This window comes from Glycine max, chromosome 14 (assembly GCF_000004515.6).
Source record: "Glycine max cultivar Williams 82 chromosome 14, Glycine_max_v4.0, whole genome shotgun sequence".
NCBI lineage: Eukaryota > Viridiplantae > Streptophyta > Magnoliopsida > Fabales > Fabaceae > Glycine > Glycine max.
In genome coordinates this window covers 5,788,050-5,809,467 of record NC_038250.2, presented here as the reverse complement: position 1 = coordinate 5,809,467, position 21,418 = coordinate 5,788,050, and the positions used below count along the sequence as shown (strand labels likewise).

Below are 21,418 nucleotides of genomic sequence, written 5' to 3'. Positions count from 1 at the left end.
AAAGGGTCTAAAAAGAGCGCCGCACGAGCGGAGATCCTACCCCACTGAGCGGATCCCGTAAGGTAGAGGCTTGGGATAGAATATTTTAGTTAATTTTTAATCTTTTTTATTAGTTAAAAAATTTGTTTGAATGTTCAGTAAATAATTTTTTTAGTAGTTTCTAATTTTTTTTTGAAACGAAATAACATATTTTTTAAATACTAACTTTTAGCTTTTAATTTTTTTTATTTTTATCTTTAATATTTTATCCAATTTTCTAGTTACTATTTTTTAAATAAATCATAATTATATTATTTTTATTTTATATTTTTCAATTGTTTTAATAGTTAATTTTATCATATATTTATAATTTAATAAGTTAATTTTTCTACTTTCAATTAACAACTAATTTTTTCAACTTCCATTTTAGTTGGTTTTAAGAAACATAAAGAATTGCATGTAGCATAGCAGGGTAGGTGTTGCTTCTGCATAACGTTTCCTCAATGGGTTTTTCCGTGCGGAAGTATATAGTTTATTTTATTGAAACAATTCTAAGTAGAGAAGAAGAAGCAACACTTCTCAAGCAAATGACTACTAAAAATTAAAGGAAAAAATTTCAAATCTTCTCAAATGCGTTTTGTAAGCTTCACACTCCAGGCTTCTGCAATAATGCTTCTCATGAACGATGAGGAAGAAGGTGAGCACAAAACATCCTCATGAAGAAGAACATGCTTCTACAACAACTACATTTTTGGTAAAGGAATAACGATCTGTTGGGGGAGAGAAAAAGTCGATGTCGTAGGCAGAGAAGAAGACTCTCCTTCTGGCATATGGCGTATTAGGGATACTCGTGAATTTGAATATTTATATAACTATAATCATAATTAATAAATAACTAGATTATAAGTGTATATTATAATTATAACTAACTAATTATTATTTTTAAAATATAGATATATAACTGATTATAAATGACAGAAACAGGCCATGGATGTAATCGTTAGTCGCCCCTACTAGAAACAGGCCATCATAGACATTGGGCCTTGAAGTGATTGGGGGGCTATTGCTTCTCGGACTTCCCAAATTGCTTTCTGCATTTTTTTTTTTACTTTTTGGATTCATCATTTCAAAAACATAAAAAGAAAACATATTCTGAAATGAAATTTTACATTGGGTTAATTAAGATTTTAGTTTTCAAATTATGGGGTTCTAACTTTTTGGTCCTAAAATTATTTTTTTTAAAAAAATTATACCATTATTAAAAATAATTTTTACCATTAATGTTCTCTATTAAGTAATGAGATGTCACGACACATTAAATGTTAAGTGTATGTCACGTACACATCACGTGTTGTTAATATGCAAAAGAAAAGAAAAAAAGAAGAATTATTGTGGAACCTGCTCCAAACACCCATAAATATATAATAATCATCCATGAGGAGATCTGGAATGTCAAACAGTAATGATGAGGAGATCTGGAATGTCAAACAGTAATTTTTAATAGTGACAACCATTTACGTAAATAATTTAATCCACCCTTAACAGAAATTATAAATAATAAAAACTATTTTTAATAACTATAAATTATTTAAAAATAATTTAAGAACCAAGAATTCAAATTCACATAAGGATTAAAAACTGAATTAATGATTTTACAGAAGCAGAGGAAGTAACCTAACAGCATGATTGGAGAGTCAGGTCTAGCAGTTGCCGAGTCCAACGTGGAATATCCTAAACCACTTAGTACTATATCCATCCACACAGTACCTCAAAACCACCAAAATTTCCACACTCTCTCTATCTAATCCAATTCTCAAACCAACAATAATGACAGGTGAAAGCCAGAGCCAAATGCCTAAGCCAGTCACATTCCCGACTCCAAACATTACCCTGCACCTTCCAAACACACTAGCTACTAATGCGTTTCCTGTCTCACTTATTCTACAAAAACAATGGCATCATTTCCAATCCCACAGCTCCTACCATCTCACACCAACCACTCCTTAACTTGTTTCAGTAGTAACACTAACACTCTGCCGTTGTCATCCTCACTGTTGCGCCGTCGCCGGACTCTCGACTCTCTCCGATGCTCGGCGTCGTCGGAGAAGCAGCCCCACGACGACGCGCTGGAGCTCCCTCTCTTCCCTCTCCCTTTGGTCCTCTTCCCCGGTGCGATCCTCCCCCTCCAGATCTTCGAGTTCCGCTACCGCATCATGATGCACACGCTCCTCCATACCGACCTCCGCTTCGGCGTCATCTACAACGACGCCGTCTCGGGCACCGCCGAGGTCGGCTGCGTGGGCGAGGTCGTCAAACACGAGCGCCTCGTCGACGACAGGTTCTTCTTCTTCTTCTTCTTCTTTTCTTTTTTATTTTTTATCGATCCAATGTTAGTTATTAATTTGTTAATTCACCACTTGTATTTCATTTTTTTATTTAATATAAAGTCAATCTTATAATTTTAATTTTTCTGATTCTTTTCCTCCTTCCCTTATTTCTTATATCTGCGCGACAGGTTCTTCTTAGTGTGCAAGGGGCAGGAGCGGTTCCGCGTGAACGACGTCGTGCGGACGAAGCCGTACCTGGTGGGGCGGGTGACGTGGCTGGAAGACAGGCCGTCCGAGATTAATGTCGGAGGCGATGACGTGGAGGGGCTGGCGCGTGAGGTGGAAGGGTACATGAAGGACGTGATAAGGTTGTCGAATAGGTTGGGAGGGAAGAAGGGGGAGAATAAGGAGATTGGGAACTTGCGACGGAATCTTTTTCCGACGCCGTTTTCGTTCTTTGTCGGAAGCACGTTCGAGGGTGCTCCGAGGGAGCAACAAGCGCTTCTGGAGTTGGAGGACACTGCCACCAGGTTGAAGAGGGAAAAGGACACGTTGAAGAACACGCTTAATTACCTCACTGCTGCTTCTGCTGTTAAAGATGCCTTTCCTTCTTCCTCTTAAGTCAAAACTGGTACGGGGATATACCAATAGTACAATACAAGTTGTAAATTTTGATTCGTAATTTCATCTGCTCGATATTTGTTAATAATTACTACTACTTTAAATCATAGTAAATATAATAATTTTGCTGCACGTAATAATATTTCTATATAACTGGAACATAATTATTATATTCTGTGTATGGTCTCAAGGGAAAAAAAAATGATAAAGGAGAAAACTTAGATACGTCTCTCAAGTGCGGTCTATACTGTCTCCCCTGATTAGAAAACAAGAACTAATACATATGTAGACTAACAAGGTACGTATTCATTGAAAAGGAGCACAAGAATTAGAAAACCATTCAAACAGCACCCAAAAAATCTAACTCTGTAATCCAAATCTGCATTCTTATATGGCTTTGGTCTTTATCTCTAGTTAGTTTACTTTAACTGAAACCTGGTAGTATTGTAGTAACGAGATTTTGGGACTTCTTTTAAGTTTAATTGTGTACTGAAGTATAATAGCGTGTCATTTTGGAGAGGTTGATCTTAAAGTTAAAGGTGGATTTTTTTTATGGAAAATGCTGTAGAGTGCGAATTTGTTTGGTACGAAAGTGTATATAAGGGAACCCACCATGAATGGTGTCAAATATCTTACTTTTTATTTTAAAATTAAAAAAAGAATGAGTATATTTTAGTAAAATCATCCCCCAACAAATATTATTATTTTGAAATACTTATTTTTTTTTAATTTGTAAAAAAAAAACATTAAACATAAGTCATTTTATAACGGAGAAAGTAATTTTTTATTATATGTTTCATCTCACATTTTAATTAGATTCTTTTTCATTCTATGATAAATAATTTAAAATATAATAAAAAGATATGATAAATAATCACACATAGAAACCTTTTAATAATAATAATAATAATAATAATAATGACAAACAAAATGACAGAGAATAAATATGTACAATAAAATTTAAAATTAATAACAATTTCATTATAGAACTTTTTAGTTAATACTTGTAGTTATTATTAACAGTTAGGTGTGTTTGGTAGAGAGAAAGTTTTTACTTTTTTAAAAACCTTAAAGTACAAAATTATAATTCATGATATATAATTAATAAAAAGATTATGAAATAACTATGATTTTGAAAAATTAATTTTAATTTATTTTTCTACAAGAAATTTTCGATAAAAGAGACAAGAAAACGTTCCCAAATAAAACGTTTTAGATATATATTTTATATAAATCTTTAATTTCAAGGGAAATATATAAATATTAATCAAACATACTCATTTCGCCGAAATCTAACCAAACTTATTTTACAAATTATGATTTTTCAGACGTTCACTTTTCCAAGAATTTCTCTCTGCCAAACACCCCCTTTAACAAAATCTTAGTTGAGTACTTGAGGTTGAGGGTGCGCTGCGGCATCTCGAGTTCCATATTTCCATTCCATTGGTACCCTTTCTTTCTGCAGTTGAGCTTAGACTCCTCGACTCCAGAAACATACATATACGCACACGTGACTTGTAGTAATAACAACTAATAACAATACCCTTTCTTCTTCTTCTTTCTCGCTTTCGTGTTTCGTCCCTTTCCTCAGTATCCCTCCCATGGACGTTGATCCTCGCCAATACGAACAAATTGTACGTTTCTTCTTCTTCTTCTCTTACTATCCATCCCCTCCTCAATTTCACTCTACTCTTCTTTCTTCGCTATATTTATGTTTATGTACGAAACATTAATTACTCTCTCACACTCTTATAACAATAGTCCATTTTGTTCTCTTTCAAAGTTTTCATTACTACTTCTGCTAGGATTGTATGCTTCTCAGTCATTTTATTTAGCGTGAGGTACGAACCCTAAAATGCAATTCAATGAAACTGCTTCACCATGACGACACTCATTCGTATTGACATTCACCAAATGGAAAAAATGTGCGATGAAAGTTGCTGCATACGTGTCGAGGTTCAGAGAAGATTGTCACTTTATTTATTTTTTAATAATTTTGGCTACTCATTTTGCAGCAATGTAAGTCTAAAATTATTTTCATCTGAAGCAGTGAGTTGAAAACCAAAACCTATCTATCCTTCCCAATCTTCGACCATGGAAAATGCAGTGCTTATTTTGAATTCTATTCAATCTCTAGTTTCGTGTTAGGAATGCTTAGTTTGTGATGCATTGATCTTGAAATTAAGGGAAATTATGAATTTATGATTTCATATGCACATCCAGTCTGCATTCTTGTCCTGTGTAACCTGTTTATGCGTTTTATATGTTGTGTATATTTTGGGCGTTGCCATGGTATTTTAGACTGAAATCTGATTCATGCTTAAATATCATATTTAAGTTGTCATTGTCAATAAATAAGCTGTTGATGTTTTGAGGATTTTTGAAAACTTGAGTTAGTTCGGATTTGTTGAGGCTTAATTCTTTGTTGTTTATGTGGATCCATTTTTCTACTTACTTCTGTGATGGAAAAGATTTCAACTTAAGCAGTTCCTTCTTAGTTGTGTTTTTTGAACTTGTTTTTCTGAGAGAAAAAGAAAACTGAATTTGAGCTCATGCAGCATTGCTACTTCTAACAGAACTGATGCATAAGGTGTTTTATTGGTTTCTGTGTGTGGACAATTATGAATTCCAGTTTATATACTTGTATTATTTCTCTTGTCATAACTTTTGGTACTAATTTCTGTACAGGCTATAAATGAAAACGATGTCAACAACATCATTCTGTCATACCTTATACATAATTGCTACAAAGAGTCGTCAGAGTCATTCATTTCTTGCACTGGGATGAAGCAGCCTGCAGATCATTTGGAGAACATGGAAAAAAGAAAAAGTAGGTTTATTGTTGTATTTCAGTGTAAAAGGTGGATTGAAGACCTTTGGTTGCTTGTGAATGTCATTTTTATTTGCTTGTGTACTTCAAACCCTGCTTAGTTGTCACTGTTGAGAGATTTGTATCATATAAACATGAACATTGGATTACTGGACCTCAATTTGAAAGTTGATGAATCAATTTTTGCTCTTAATGCCACTTGAAACATCTACTGGTTTTTGACAATGTTGTCTGAGTTTGTCAAATATACTGTTTTCTTGCATTCCTTTGAACTAACATATCTTGTTGCCTTCTCTTGACTTTTTAATATTTCTCCCCTCCTCTCCACTTGCAGAGGATGCTGGGGATTGCTTCTAAAATCTAAGTTGTTTGTAATTGGAGCATATTATAGGTAGTAAGGCCTCCTTGATGGTAAATTTCATTAATCTTTAGGAATCTTTCACCATGCATTGGAGGGAAATGTACTTAAGGCTATTGAGCTCACGGGGCAGCTGGCACAGGATATTCTGGAGAACAATAACGATTTGCTGTTTGATCTTCTAAGCCTTCATTTTGTAGACCTTGTCTGCTCTAAGAAATGGTAAGATGAGATTAATTTTACTTCCAAGAGAGCATGTTGCAAACTTCTTGCTTTCATAGAATCTCATGTTATTGGCAGGACAGAAGCTTTAGAGTTTGCTCAGACCAAGTTGAGTCCTTATAGTGTGAAGGAGCAGAAATATATGGACAAAATAGAAGTATGTTTTCCTTTTGCTAACAATTTATTGATACATGTGTGCGTTTTTAAGGTTGAAGTAAACATATAGCTGCCCTTGATTCAGGGTTTTATGTCCCTTCTTGCTTATGAGAATCCAGTGGAATGCCCAATGTTTCATCTGATCGGCTTAGACTATCGGCAACAAGTTGTGGATAGTTTAAATCAAACTATTCTCGGTTGGTTAACTTCACTATACTCCTTATACTTAATATATATTTTATTGCAAATCTCAATACTTTGTTCTATCCCTGCTAAATATGGTCTATAGTCTTTGGCTTTTTGTTTATTTTTTTCTGTTGATGTTGGTGATTGCCAGCACACTTTAACCTTCCCATCCACACTGCCATGGAGCGGCTTATACAACAGACCTCAGTAGTTAGACAATGCTTAAGCCAGGAGGTTAGGCAATTGATAATTTTCCTGTTTCAGTTTGTTTTCGGTGGCAGCATATGTTGGCTATTTTTCACGGAATAGCTTTTGCAATTTAAGTTTTGACACTAATTCTGTCCAACTGATAATACCATTTGTTTGCTCATCTATTTTTAAGAGCATGTAAGCACCCGTACACAAGTGCAACAAGAGGTGTAACTACTTTATTGTCCACAAATTAATTAGTCAGTGTTTCAAACTGATTCCTTCATTTGCTCATTGCAGGATGGGGGGCCTCCACCATTTTCCTTGAAGGATTTTCTTAAAAGTCGATGAAAGCAGTTAAATATCTATTGGGAAATTGGGGAATGAAGCATGTATACCTTGTTCCTTTTTTGCCACATAAGGGATTGGTGCATGCATGATTTGATCACTAGTGTAAAGTTGTCTTCATATACTCTTGAATAATTTTTTTGGTAGCAGGCTATCTTGATCTTTCTGGTCATACTGCATTCTTTAGGAATTAGTGTTCCATGAAAATGGAGAAAATTGCAATTCTACCGGATTAAGATTATATTTTCTTTCTGGGGAATTTGATATAATTGTGGCTTTAAGATGCTGTCATTCTTCCATAGTTTTCCACATTTTAGATTGTATGCAATCCCTTGTGAGGTTTAGCTGACAAAACCAAATACTTTTTTTTTTTCATGTCTAATTATGTATTTTATGAAGGTTTTGCTTTTACGTATGTGATGAGTAATTAATAGAAAAAATAATTAGAGATGGGTATATTTTTTTACATTGATTTTATGAGCACGTAGACGATAACACTGAATCTGATTTCTCTTTTGTTTTAAGGAGGAACCATGAATATAATTTCCAGCTTAAATGTAACCGAAGCATACCTTTTGAAAAACTTTTAAACCGTAAATTTATAATATCACTCATTTTTTTATTTCTTATAGATTTATAAAATTATTATGTAACTTATATCTATTTATAAAAAATATTTTTAATTAAAGATATTTTTATTAAATATTTGAGTTAAGATGGGTAAATATTATATTATTCGTTATATTTGATATTTTAAATTATTTTTTATTATATATCTTATCTTTTTATTTAGTACTTTTTAAAAAAAAGTTAAAAGTAGGATTAAAATAAAAAATCGATCTAATCCAAACTGCTTTAAATTAGATTGGATTGAATCGGATTGAATTAAAATTTAAATTAAATCAATTGAATGATAAATTGATAAAATCAAAATAATTGAATTGAATGATTTTTCTTTTCAAAATCTATCAAATCTAATATGTGAATACCCCTGTACCCTACCACGGAAAAAAATGAAGAAAAAAAATTATTGATTCTTGTTTCTTAGAATAATTTTGTGTTTCTATGAGGAATTTCAAAGTTTTAGGGGATTTGAAATGTCTAAAATTGAATTGCTTTGATTTTTTTTAAAATGCTTTGTTTGCATAAATAAATTCAAATTTTTTAAATTTGAAATTCTTTGTTTGAACAAGATAATTCAATTTTCTCCGTATGGAAAATTTTTTATATTTGAAATAGGAGCTGGAATAGAGGGGCTATGTTGGCTTTGCATGGTTGGTGTTGGTGATCCATAGAATCTATTGGAAAATGATGCACTCATGTTGTTGTGTTCTAGTGATATATAGTGATGTACAAAACTCTTGAGGATTGAAGCTCAAGACGCGCTGTTGCAATGCTGTGATTACATCACTTCTGTGAGTGATTACAGTAAATAGAATTGTGGGTATGCGTTGATACGACTTATGGAGTGGGTATATTATAAGTTTGTAACTCTTATTCCATGGGGACATGCTTGGCATTATACAAGACAGCCCATTCCTTTTTAAAGTTTTCTTATAATTTTGCTTTTACTTAGAACCACAGTACGTTGAGGATTACTAGATGGTTGTGTAAACCTCTCCTAATAATTACTATTTGGTTCCTAGTTTTTTTGTTCTTTTTAAATGATTCAGTTAAGTTTACTTTGGGTCATTGAGTTATATATATATATATAAAGATAGAGTATTATGTAACATTATCAATTATATTTTCTTGAATTTTTAATTATTCATCCTTATTTCAAAATTATTCTAATTACCTTTTTAATCAGTTTAATAGTTTTTAATCAATTTTAGAAGCTTATCCTGATTTTATAGTTTTTGATCAATTTTAACCAATAATATTAGGAGTTTGTTACACTTCTCGGCCAAGCTGTCTCCCATGGGTTGACCTGTAAATTTACATGAATATGAATTTGAGCTTAAAAAATTATGATCTGTTTAAACGAGTAGAACAGACTCAACCGAGCATTGAGCAACACCCAATGATAGCTCGAATGGCAGTTTGGTAATTAGAATGAAGATAATCGGCAAAGTCTACACAGTTCACTTAAGCACACAATTAAAATGAGACAACTCACAGAATCACATTTAAACAACTTTGTATTTTTTTTTTCCAGGTCTATATAACCCTACAGTTAACATATTAACTAGCAGTGAAATGTTAATTACATATCTAAAAACTTTTAATTACAAAAAATTCTTATTTTTGGGTTGACCTGCAAATCATTTGGGCCACCCCAAGGTAATTGTTTTTAAACTAACTTTTTTTTTAAAAAAAAAAAAAAAAAGAGTTTCATGATGCTGTTACTCCACTGTCTGAAACAGAAGCAGTTGATCTGGTCAAAACTGTTTTTGTATCTGCAACTGAGATAGATATATAGTTATATACACAGTAAGTTTGTGCTACATTACATGCATAATTACCATTTGACTGTAGGATAAACTTGTAACTTACTGTGGATGTTTTTACAGTGAGTGAAGCTTCAAATTGCCATCCTAAAATGCTTTACACAGAAGTTTATTGTTGGAGATACCAGACTTGGATTGAGAATGTATGAAATGCTTCTAGAATTTTAAATGACGTGGTGGGTTTTTCCCGTGAAGCGAAATTAAGCATGGTAATTTCAGTGAAATGGATTTGAACAAGTACTAATCTTTTCACGTTATAACTTGACTCTAATTTCACTTATATTTGTATTGGATATTTGTCGGAGTTTATTTCATAGCTTTAGAGTGCTTCTCTATCCTGTTCTAACCTTTTTTTTTTTTTATTGCATTATCTTTTTTCATGATGCTAAATCTGCTTGCATTTGTTGGACAAGGAAATTTCAATTAAAACTCAACTTCAACCTCATACGTCCAAAATCCACCAAATAAATTCTCAAAATTAAGCCAAACCACTATCTAGAAGCCAACAAAATTCGTCCTTGAGTTGCTAGCTTTGCATTCTTTGCTGTTGGACGAATTTTCTAGTTAGGATCAATGAGATTGAACAATTTCTGAACAACGTATGGAAGTGAATTGAGAAACAGAGTTACCAAAGTCAAAATGCACCCTATACTTAGTCTCCGCAATGCTCCTATTATAACCAGATTCCAAATGCTATATGCACCGACTTTTCTTGTAAAGACATCAAGGATATCAAAAAGCCTCTGAAAACATGACATAGGTACGTACATTTTGATGACAGAAAGGCCTAAAGCATCATCCAAATTGATCGCAAGGATAAGCTTTAATACATGAAGAAGCAAAGTCAAACTTACAACAAAAGTGAATCATGAAGAACACGTTTGAAACAAAACACAAATTAAATTTCTTGAAACAAGATTCATACATTATTAGATTGAACTCGGTGAAGGTGTAAATAAGTGGACCAATTAATGAACTTGAAGAAGATATGGCGCAAGGTCTTCATTTCATTCCTTCCCCGAGAGAGTTTGAAGTACTGTTCTCAATGATTTCTCTACAATTCCAAAAATCTAAGAAAAGTTTGCTTGCAATGATCCTGTGCGATTTGTATCTAATACAAAAGTATACAAGGTCCAAAGTATATGAAATAATATTTGCTTAGATGCTGATGCTAATTCAGCCTGAGTTTATTAATCATATGGTATCTTGAGATGTCCATCCTTTCTTCTCCAACTCTTGTCTCAGTGCCTGTCAGCAACCAAGATTTTTCATCACAAAAATATTTAGTAAGGGATTTGCATCCTCTGGAGTAAATACTCTCTTTATTGTACATAAAAAATATTCTTTATCTCTACCAATTAAAAAATATCAACGTATTTCTCATCATAGTCAACCAAATTTACCTTCCGTTAAAATAAGTGACTAATTTAGAATAAAGTTAAAACATTTGAGACTCAAATTTAGTGAATCTACTTAAGTATAAAATGTTTGACATGACATGAAGGAAGGGGAGTTTTACCCTGGAACCAAGAATTTCTTTATCTAACTATAGAGAAAGCACATATTAATTATGAAATCATACCTTTATTCTTTTTCTGTTCACATCAAAATCAAAGTTTCCCAACCGAGATGCAGATCGATACTCCACAGTAGAACCCTTACCGGGTGGAAACCAGAACTCAACATCATCCACAAACTGTTAGCACATGACAGAAAAAAGGGAGAAGGAAATTAGAGATGGTTCTTGATATCATCTCAAATGTATAAAATGATCATTTTTCTTCAAGATGAGTTTCCTTAGATGTAAGTTACACTTACCCCCAAGATTGAGCTTTGGTACTCCACACGAATATAGTCTTCTTTCCTTTCAACTATCCGTGGTGAAAATTTGTCTGGTGTTGTTGATTCGATCTGTAAAATTATCCGGAACTAGTTTTAACTTTACTTCAATGATTGGAAAAGTGCAAATAACCAGCTATTATTACAAATCAATTATAAATTAGAGAAATGTTCACAATGTATCCTTTTAAATACACTATTAATAATAAGTTTATTAGAAATTATAAAATCACATAGGTCTCACTCTTTATTCAATGAGTTCCACTCATGACTTTCTAATTTCTGATAAATTTTAACCAATAATAAAAAGGGTGGGGTTAAGAATAGTGTGTTACAAAGTGTATATTTACTATCACTCCTTTTATAAATTTTATAAATTATAATCGATGTTGATAAAATGAGGGAAGGAAAAGAAAATTGCAATCTAGTGTTATAACTCAAGATTTCAGTTCAGCTAGATTTATTACCACGTCTATCAGTTCCTCCATTGCTTCCTCTCTGCTCACAGGTTTTTTCCTTCCTTCAGGATTATAGTTCCTGAAAAAGAAACTAAAAATTAAAACAAAGTGACATCATGATTCATCTATGTCCAATAATAAAGTTTGGATTTTGGTGGGACCATGCTCAATACAAGGACCAAAGATAGAGAAAAAAAAAAAGTTGTCAAAAAAAAAAGAAAAAGTTAAGATTGCACTGCTTTCACCGGCCAATGTGTGTGACCAATAGTCCAATTCATGTCAAGTCAACATTGTTCAACAGTCAATAGTCCAATTTCGGCTGCACTACTTTCACGTGGTTTAAAACGTGATAAATTGTTCCAAGTGCACCATTGTCTATTATTGCAACGTGATTCTCACAAATATGGCCATAGGTTCCGTTTGGACTAAATCCAATAAATAAATAAACCCTGATTACTTATCTCCTAAATCTGGTTTACCAGACCCTCCTCAACACGCAATTTTGACACCACAAGTTACTTAACCGAAAATTAAGGCCCGAAGAATCAACATAATGGAAATACTTGAACTTTGAGCGTTTTGAAAAGGCTTAATTAGACTTATCTTATTAGTACTTGTGTAAAGGTCTGTTTGGATACATTTCTCCAAAAGCATTTACAAGAGAAGAAAATGAAATAAATTTATCTTTAAGCTAAATTTAACTTATGCATAAGTTAAAAAAAAAAAAAACTTTTGGAGAAGCTAATATGAAAGAACTACAAATTAGCTTACACATACACTAATTTTAGCTTATAGAAAAATTTATTTTATTTTTCTTTTGTATTTTTTTTTCTCTTGTAAGTGTTTATGAAAAAATTTATCTATATCCCAAGTTTATGATATGTCTATGAGTTGTTTTCAGATCACAGGTAAAAAAGAAAAAGTTGTTCTCAGATTATTTCAATAAGATTTCAAGAATAAATTAAGAAAAAAGCTTGCAACTTGTACATTTTTTTACTATAGAAAAACCTTATACATAAGCACTTACATGATGGGCAGTTAACTAAGTTGTTTATCCAAACACAATTAAAAAATTGCATTCAATTCATATAATCCCATAAATCCAAGGTGAAAATTAAAATAAGAAAAAGAAGGGAACTTTTACCATGGAGGAGCATAATGTGTGCGATCGCTGATATTCTCAGAGGTTGACACGCAGTTCTTAGTTGGCGGACACAGAGCTAATGCTGGTGGGTTTTTCTGCACTCCAAGATAATCAGGTTTTTTCCCACTGCACCACCAAAACACAAAACCCAAACCACCCATTTCCAATACAAAACACAACCCAAACTAAAATCCAAAAGGGTCTCAACACCCACTAACAAAATCAAATCTCGAATTTAATTTACATTCAAAATAAAATGAAAAACTAAAATTTCCAGAAAAAAAAACAGAGCAAAAACAGAGGAGGGGTACCCGAAGTTGAAGATGGCACCAATGGTCGCTATTTCGCTGCTTCTCAATATGAGTTCTCTTCAATACACAAAAGAATTGAAATGTAACGAGATTTCAGAAGATGGTTACGAATAATCAATAGAAAGGAAATAGAAAGTGTGAGTGTGAAGAAGTAAGAACCTTCGGTTGATTTGGTCGGTGGGTGTGTCATCGTGATGCTTCTGACAAAATACAATACGGCGAAGAGAGCTTCTTCTACCATTGTTGGGTTTGGTGATAAACTTGAGGTTGCAGAAGGAGCTTGAAGATGCCATTGAAGCCATTATTGTTGGGAGCTGAAAATGAAGGTTCGAGAAAATTAAGGAACTTATGAACGTGTGTACCTTCACAGAACGAAATTATTTATAATTTAACAAAGTGACCCGAAAATAAGAAATGAGATGTGAATCATGTGATGAATAAAAGAAGGTGGGACTTCGTTTCCGCAACATTTTTATTTTTTTATTTATTTTCCTTTTTATGGATTTAGATATTTAGAAAATAAATAGTATATATTTCGATTGTTTGAGAAAGTGACAATTTTGGATACTAAAAATATCCATAAATGCTTATCTGTACGAAAAGGTTTTTGTCAAATTCGCGCATCAAGAATGTTTTTACTCGGTAAAAATAATAATGCATTTCTACATTTTTTTTAATTTTAGTTAGTATTTATTCAAAAACAGTTATGAGACGTGTGTAATTTTTTAAAATTTAATTGATAGATTTGTGTAAGTCTTTTTTTTTTAAATATGTATAAAAAAATTTAAAATCTCACAAGATGTTATGTAATTTACTCTTAAAAAAATTTGTTTATTCGTGTGTGTGTGTATATATATATATATATATATATATATCTGAGTTTCATTTTTTTTCTTTTAATTCATTTTTTTATGTAACATAAACTTAATTGTCGTTTTTTTTAAAAAAAACATATTGTGAAAGAAAATAAAAATTAAAAAAAGGAAAAATAAAAAACAAACAAGATAGAAAGAAATTATTTTCCTTTCATTTTATTTCAATTAGAAGGTAAATTTTTTTCTAATGGATATCACAAATATAACTTTTCTCCTTCGTGTTTTTCCCCTTCCAAACAATTCATAATTTTTTTTTCTTGGGTCTCATTTCTACTCAAATAAACAATAGATTTATGTCATTCTTAAATTAGGGAGAGGATATGAGTCATAACCGAAGGGAAGAAAACTACTACGTCAAGAAATAAGTGAGGGTTTATACCTATAATTTGTCAATGCAAGATACATACATGCATTTATTTATTTTCTATATGTTGGAATCAAAAAGAACTTGCAATAATTTAGCATATTATTTAACTAGCTAGACCTTTAGTATTTCATGGGGTTATACATTGATGGATTTTGTGCATCGATATTTATTTTTTACAAATCACATGTCATTTTTATTGAACTTAATCATATTCGAATGTTGTTTACTTTAGTTTCTTAAAAGATCATTTTTTTAAAAAAATATTAGTTACTCATCCGTACATATGCACACAAATGGAACCCTCCCTCCAACAAGTCCATGGGATTTCTTTCAAGAATGAAATCTTATTGAAATTGTCTAATTTATCCTTTGAAACCATATTACACTCCGAATACAATCAAATATGATGAATATTGAAACGGTATTTTGTAAGTATATAATTATCTTAAGTAAACTCACTATTTCTTTATTTTTCGATTGCCTAGAAAGAACAAGTTGTTTCGCTTTTCTCTGCAATTTTTTGTCGTTTAGTATAAAAAGTTTTGTGTATTTATAATACAATGTCTAAAATAATTCTTAAATTTTTATTTTGTTGTTGTTTAAGGGATCTGTTAATAATCTAAAATAGTTGAAGCTATATAATTGGATGGACTTTAAATTTATGTTTAAAAGAACTGAAAATAGTTTAAAAATGTAAAATTTATTTTGATCCAATTATAATTTAATTAATGAATAAGATATGTATAAATTATATTATTATTGATTCACAAAAGTATGATAATAAATTAATTATTTTCAGTGATATCTTTTTATAAGTTATTGATTCACAAATACAACATACGACAAAAAACAATTTATATCCCATCACAACTATTTAAGGTAACCAAATAATGCTTTAAATACAATTTGCTTAAGATACATCTTCAAGATCAATTAACAACCACGTTTGATGCATAAGAGTTAATTAAATAATTTACTATATTCTACTTTATTAACAATTAGACAAAGAAATGCTTCTTGAGTAAAATACAGCCAGAGGACCATCTTTTATGAGAAATATTAAATGAGGTTTCTAGCACAAAAACTTTTTTTATTGCATAAAAAGCTGGTACTTCAAACTTGAAAAACTAAGGAATCTCTTTGCATTTTAGTTTTGTACAGTGAATATATTCCTTCTAAAGCTTTCTTATGGTAGTCTAGGTTTTTGAGATGAAAATCAAATAAGATGTCAATGTCAGATCTGAATAATGTCAATTGAAAATAAATAAAGAAAACCCATGATTATATTAAGGGTTATAAAGGCATATGTCAGGAAACTGGACAAATAGTCAAAGTTCATACAATTTTTAGCTAGCTGTTATGAATTCACATGTATAGCAAAAGGAGGAAAAACTAAGATCTGAAAAAACAAATCACAAATGGCTGGAGAGAAAATTCAGGAAACATGTTCTTGACAATGTTGATATAAAAAATATATTAGAATTTTCAAAAGCTTTGAGGGAGGTTTCATCTCATTGTCATGATCTCCCTTATTAACAATTTTAACCAACTTGCCAACCTTTTTTCCAACTTCCACAAAGTCATATTATAATAAGCATGTTAAGGTGAGGACAACTCAAAATCGAGAACAAATTGCTTCTCATGATTTAATCTTGTCAAGCCTGCCACCTGAATGGCATAAATAAATATTAAAATATTTGGATAACTATTTGTGTGCAAATTCTAGAATGCTGTAGGCATAGGAAAATTCCCATTTACCTCTCTAAAAATGCTCAAGATATCATGTCCAATGCTCCTCCTTGATGCAGAGAGAAATCACAACAATCTCATACCCAACCTTCAATGTTCCATTGTACACCTCACTATTTGGTGTTTTCCCATTTGTGTTGCTAAATTATTAACAGAAAACCTCAAGCTCTTGTCTATTATACCTTATCACATCCTTCAACAACTCAAGGTCTGCACATTAATAAAGCCAATTATGTTGAAAGCAACTATAGAAATATTAGATGTAAATAGAAAGTAGGAAAAAAAACAGCATGATTGTACACATATTCAGTAGGTTGGTAATTTTGATTCACCACTGGCTGGCTCTTGGCACTGGCAGGTGAAGATCCACTATGAAATAATAGTTCACTATTAGATACAAATTAAGGAATGAGCAGTTTAAGGTAAACAGTGTTATCCAATATATGTTGGATTTGACAAAATTCTTGTAACATTTGTAAATATTACATAGATCCATTCTCAACACTGGCTTGGGTTTTCAAAAGAGGAATACAAAGTGAATACCAGTAAAAGTCACTGCACAATAAAGTCAAGACTCAACTCATTCCACATGGTTCAAATTTATGAGGCGTGTATGAAGAGACATTTAATTCATACCTTCAATCTTGGATTCTTGAAAGGTAAGGCCAATACATACCACATTGTATAGAAGATATAGAATATGTTTACTAAATATAGTGTAGGAGTATAATGCCAACATATCCACGGATATCAGAAGTGCCTTGAAATATACTTGAAGCATTTGGGTATGCTAGCAGCTAAAAAAACTAAATGAGAAATATGCTACTTTCAACTGAGACAAACAATATAAGTTAGTTACATTCTCCTTTGATAAATACTTCATTGCCAACTTCCTAAACAACATTGTGTAGCACATAAAGTACTTGAATTATGGTTATCTACTACTTACCCTGTTTGTCTAAAATTGGATAATAATATAATAAAATTTTGAAATTTTAATCTGATCTAATAATTGGATTTGAATTGGATCAATTTTTGGCTCTAATCTCACTTTTTTTTTGGAGAATACTAAATAAATAATAAAATATATAATAAAAGATGATTTAAAACATTAAATATTTCATTTATCTATTATTATATAACTTATAATATAAATTTTAAAATATATACATTACTAAAAATAAATTTACACAACTTGACAACTAAATTATGCATCTTAACTCATAGTTATTAAGAACTTATCTTTAAATATATTTTTGATAGATAGGTATAAGTTATGAGATAATTTTACAAATATATAAGAATAATATAAACGTGAGTGACATAAATTTGTGTACAAAAACACACACACACACACACATATATAAACAATTTCGGTTTGGATTGAATCGGACAAATTTTTTAAATCAAATATAATCCAACCAAATTAAAATTTTTGGTCTATTCAGTTTTTTATTTTCAATTTTTTGGATCAATTTTTTCAGTCCTTAATAGATCGAATTAGTTTATGAACACCCCTAACAAAAAGGGTAATTGAACATCACCAATTAAACAATATATATGGCGCCTTTATATACACAGAAGGCAGCAAAATGCAATATTTAAGTGGAAAATTGATTAAGCACTAAGAGTTTGAATTTGTTGAGTTCAGGTCTATCTGCATAGATGACTGATAATACTCACTTCCCATTCCAATTTGTTGACCACTTAATATCATCCCTTGTGTGGCTCCAAACCTGGGCGACAGTGAATGCATGAGATATTGACAAAATTCATTTCATATTGGCAAAATGCCAAGCAATTCAACAAACAATTATAAATGTAAAAATTTATAATGGAGCAATTTCTCCTCTAAAACGTTGAACATCATAGCTTCAGTCAATGAATCATCTCCTTGTTGAAGTCTTGACAATTAATAGGAATCCCTATGTCAAACAAAGGATGCTGAATTAAATTAGAATGAAGTTGAAACATACCATTGCGATGAATACATGGAAGGTACAACTTCTTGAGGAACATATAGATGATATAAAGATGACACAACATGCGATTGCATCATGACAGTGGCATGGCCCATATTCACCAAGGAAGAATTGGAATCAGGCTGAGGATTTTGGGCATTCTGATGTATGTGTTGGGGATCTGGCAATTATTGAGCATAACCACTGCCTGTATTTGCCATGGTGGAATAAGCATCAGGTTGCAAGTTTAGGATATTCGGGTGTGTATAGTGAGTACCTCATGACAACTGGGGTTGACTGCTGCCTGCATTTGCCACTGGGGTATAAAACTCGTGTAATGGGTTTGGGATACTTTGATGTGGATATTGAGGACCTTACACTGATTGAGTATGACTGCTACCCATAGCCATCAATGAAGAATGAAATTTAGATTGGGGATGTATGATGTTATGATGTGCATCTTGAGACTCTTGCAATTGCTGAGCATGAATTAAAGAACAATACTAAAAGCATATGCGAAACAACACCAAAGCTTTGTCCCAAAAATTAAAAAGAGAACACAAACACACTATTAAGATCATTAGGAGCAAAGTGAGGAAGGAGATTAAGAACCAACTTACAAATGTTTCTCCTTTATCACATAATCCTTCTTCAAAAAGTAATCATAAGCTCTATAAATCTCTTGCATCTACATTGCATCTACACATCGAACCAAAATTTTGTATCATTATCTTAAACCTCATAAATCAAAACATGTTTCATGTTATGTATATTAAATTGACAAATAAAAATATAAAAATTTAGAGAGAACAAAATGAAAATAATCATGAAAGAAAATCTAGACACAAGCTGCAGAAATCAAGAAGTGAATGAAATAACCCATAATAATGAACACAATGTGAGGATAACAAATAAAGGACCATATAAGAAACAACAGCCTGGGTATAGGAGATCACCTATGAACCAATAAGAAGGTTCTCTGGTTTAATATCCCTATGTATTACATGTTTTCCATGGCAGTATATAAGGGCTCGGGCCAATGGTGAAATATACTGCCTCAATCACAAAATAAACATTAATTTGTCAGTTAGTATGGAATTTTGTAATCCACAAACAACAACATATGGGGAGAGGAAAAGAAGGATTGTTGCTATATGATATATACTTACAATAGTTACACGCCTTTAACTGAAATATTTGCATTTTTGCAATTCCTTGTAAAGATCACCTTTGGGTGCATACTCTAAAATCAAATAAACTCGTTTCTGCAATAGATAATTCAGAAATCATAAATAGGGAGATATCCCAAAATCAGCACACACATGGATTTTTAAGATTAAAAAATAAAACTTCATTTAGGCATTTCACCAAACACATAACTTATAACCCATTTCACCAACAATGTAACTGCATGACAGTTAACACTTCCTAAAAGAAAAATGATTTTCTTTGTTATCACCACCTACACAGGAAGCCAAATTTAGCGGCGAATGATCAAATTACAACATAAGCAATAAGGTGTAACTATGTAAGTAAGACCATATGAAAACCCCAAATGGATATTCTTTTGTAAGAAAACCAAAACTCATGCTAGTAATTAGCTATCGAAGCACATTCTCAATGTTGAGTAAACATCTAAAAAATTCTAAACGGACAACAATAACAACAGCAGGCAAACGGAGATAAGTTTTACCCTCGATGTTGGAGCGCTTTAACTGGGAACAAACAAAACCAACAAAATAATCAAGAGAAGAACATTGAATGGCAAAAGAATATCGCATTATAGGCCAAAACCAAGCTCGTTAACAAACTAAAGCCGTGGTTGCTAGATTCTTCTTCGTTGTTGACCTTGCAAAGAAGGAAATTAAAATGGGTATTGTGGAGATCCAAAACTAAAGAAGCAACAATTAAATCGTGAAGCCCTAACACAAGAGAAGAATGGGGTTTTCTTCTTACCTCAGAGAAATAGGGGCAAACTTTTCTTTTTGGTCCTAGTCTGCATCTTTGAAAGGACAACTCGATGGAGACCAGAGGGAGCAAGCGGCACCAGACATGCTCCACAGTGCAAGCGTCGCCATGCCGTTCTCTCCCTGCCACTGCTACTGCATGAGGCTGAAACGTTCACTCTGAAATGACAGGACGAAACTGGACGTGAGGACGGGTGGTCTTGACTAAGAGAAGAAAATGGAGTTAAAAATGGAGGGGCGAAAAGACCATAAAACCAACAAATGTGCCATGCGTCAACAAATTAAGCAAGGGCAAAAAAAGATTTTCCATGGACTACTCTTTTATTATAATTATATTAGATCATATTCTTTACCATAAAAGATATATATAATTTGTATCAAAATTATATAAGTTTCCTCTAAAAAATAATATGATTTTATTTAATATAAATGTATTAATGTTTTTTTTTTATAAATCATGTGTATCTTCTGTCACTTATTTTAATCTCTAGAAAAAAAAGATTATTTTTATCTATCTAAAGTTTGAAATTATTGTTATTGTCTCTACAAAATGAGAAAATTCTTATTTAAGTCATTGTAAAATATTTTTCTTTAATTTTCATCCTCCAAAATAAAAAAATTACTATTTTTTCTACTCTAATATTGAGTTTAAGATAGATAAAACCTTCCATTTTTTTATATATTGTAAGCTCTTGAGCTCTTCATATGTATTTATATTTAACTATTACTTAATTTTTATAAATTTTAAAAATGTCATTTAAAGAAAAAACTTACGGATAGACTCCTTAATACACGCTTCAATATTCTTTTTTAAATTTTTTGGATAAAATCCATTATCAACAATAAAAGTATGATGAAGAAAGAGAACAATAGTGTGTTATAAGCAATTAAAAGATAAACAAGACAGTGGAGTTACAATGTTAATGGATTCGCTAACTAATGGAAATTAAGGATAGAGTGAAGATCAGCCTGCCGAACCTCAGCATGATTTTTTTTCATATGCAAAATCTTATTTTTATATTTTAAATAGATAAATTTTATAAAAAATAAAAAGTATCTAATTTTATAGATATATTATGGA

At 31.7% G+C, this 21,418-nt stretch overlaps 3 protein-coding genes and 1 long non-coding RNA gene across 13 annotated transcripts; 2 read left to right on the top strand and 2 right to left on the bottom strand.

Annotated features, from left to right (window-relative positions):
• The first annotated feature begins 1,467 nt into the window (after positions 1 to 1,467).
• On the top strand, positions 1,468 to 3,059 carry LOC121172623 (lon protease 2). Its single transcript, XM_041009314.1, has 2 exons — positions 1,468 to 2,317; positions 2,495 to 3,059. The coding sequence occupies exons 1-2, from the start codon at positions 1,932 to 1,934 to the stop codon at positions 2,925 to 2,927; spliced, it is 819 nt and encodes a 272-aa protein (XP_040865248.1). The 5' UTR covers positions 1,468 to 1,931; the 3' UTR covers positions 2,928 to 3,059.
• Positions 3,060 to 4,239: 1,180 nt separating this feature from the next.
• Positions 4,240 to 7,497, top strand: LOC100813665 (glucose-induced degradation protein 8 homolog). Of its 3 annotated transcripts, XM_003544233.5 has the most exons (7): positions 4,240 to 4,561; positions 5,616 to 5,757; positions 6,190 to 6,337; positions 6,416 to 6,494; positions 6,579 to 6,690; positions 6,831 to 6,913; positions 7,169 to 7,497. In XM_003544233.5, the coding sequence occupies exons 1-7, from the start codon at positions 4,529 to 4,531 to the stop codon at positions 7,217 to 7,219; spliced, it is 648 nt and encodes a 215-aa protein (XP_003544281.1). In that variant the 5' UTR covers positions 4,240 to 4,528; the 3' UTR covers positions 7,220 to 7,497. The 3 variants fall into 3 exon arrangements, with proteins under 3 accessions (XP_003544281.1, XP_040865266.1, XP_006595917.1); XM_041009332.1 differs by lacking the exon at positions 6,831 to 6,913; XM_006595854.4 differs by having other exon boundaries at positions 6,831 to 7,497.
• Positions 7,498 to 10,546: 3,049 nt separating this feature from the next.
• LOC102664495 (uncharacterized) lies at positions 10,547 to 13,835 on the bottom strand. Of its 2 annotated transcripts, none has more exons than XM_014766565.3 (7): positions 13,578 to 13,835; positions 13,419 to 13,475; positions 13,108 to 13,233; positions 11,973 to 12,054; positions 11,485 to 11,577; positions 11,249 to 11,362; positions 10,547 to 10,914 (listed from the first exon to the last, which is right to left on the bottom strand). In XM_014766565.3, exons 1-7 carry the CDS (start codon positions 13,718 to 13,720, stop codon positions 10,861 to 10,863), a joined length of 669 nt encoding a protein of 222 aa, XP_014622051.1. In that variant the 5' UTR covers positions 13,721 to 13,835; the 3' UTR covers positions 10,547 to 10,860. The 2 variants fall into 2 exon arrangements, with proteins under 2 accessions (XP_014622051.1, XP_014622052.1); XM_014766566.3 differs by having other exon boundaries at positions 11,973 to 12,042; positions 13,578 to 13,831.
• A 2,446-nt stretch (positions 13,836 to 16,281) lies between these two features.
• Positions 16,282 to 20,501, bottom strand: LOC106794102 (uncharacterized). Of its 7 annotated transcripts, XR_005888485.1 has the most exons (11): positions 20,327 to 20,501; positions 20,064 to 20,218; positions 19,540 to 19,635; positions 19,327 to 19,422; positions 18,991 to 19,069; positions 18,648 to 18,763; positions 18,386 to 18,578; positions 18,093 to 18,145; positions 16,710 to 16,778; positions 16,419 to 16,619; positions 16,282 to 16,328 (listed from the first exon to the last, which is right to left on the bottom strand). It is a non-coding gene; the product is annotated as an uncharacterized lncRNA (long non-coding RNA). The 7 variants fall into 7 exon arrangements; XR_005888484.1 differs by having other exon boundaries at positions 16,710 to 18,578; XR_005888483.1 differs by having other exon boundaries at positions 16,419 to 18,145.
• Between the last annotated feature and the right edge of the window lie 917 nt (positions 20,502 to 21,418).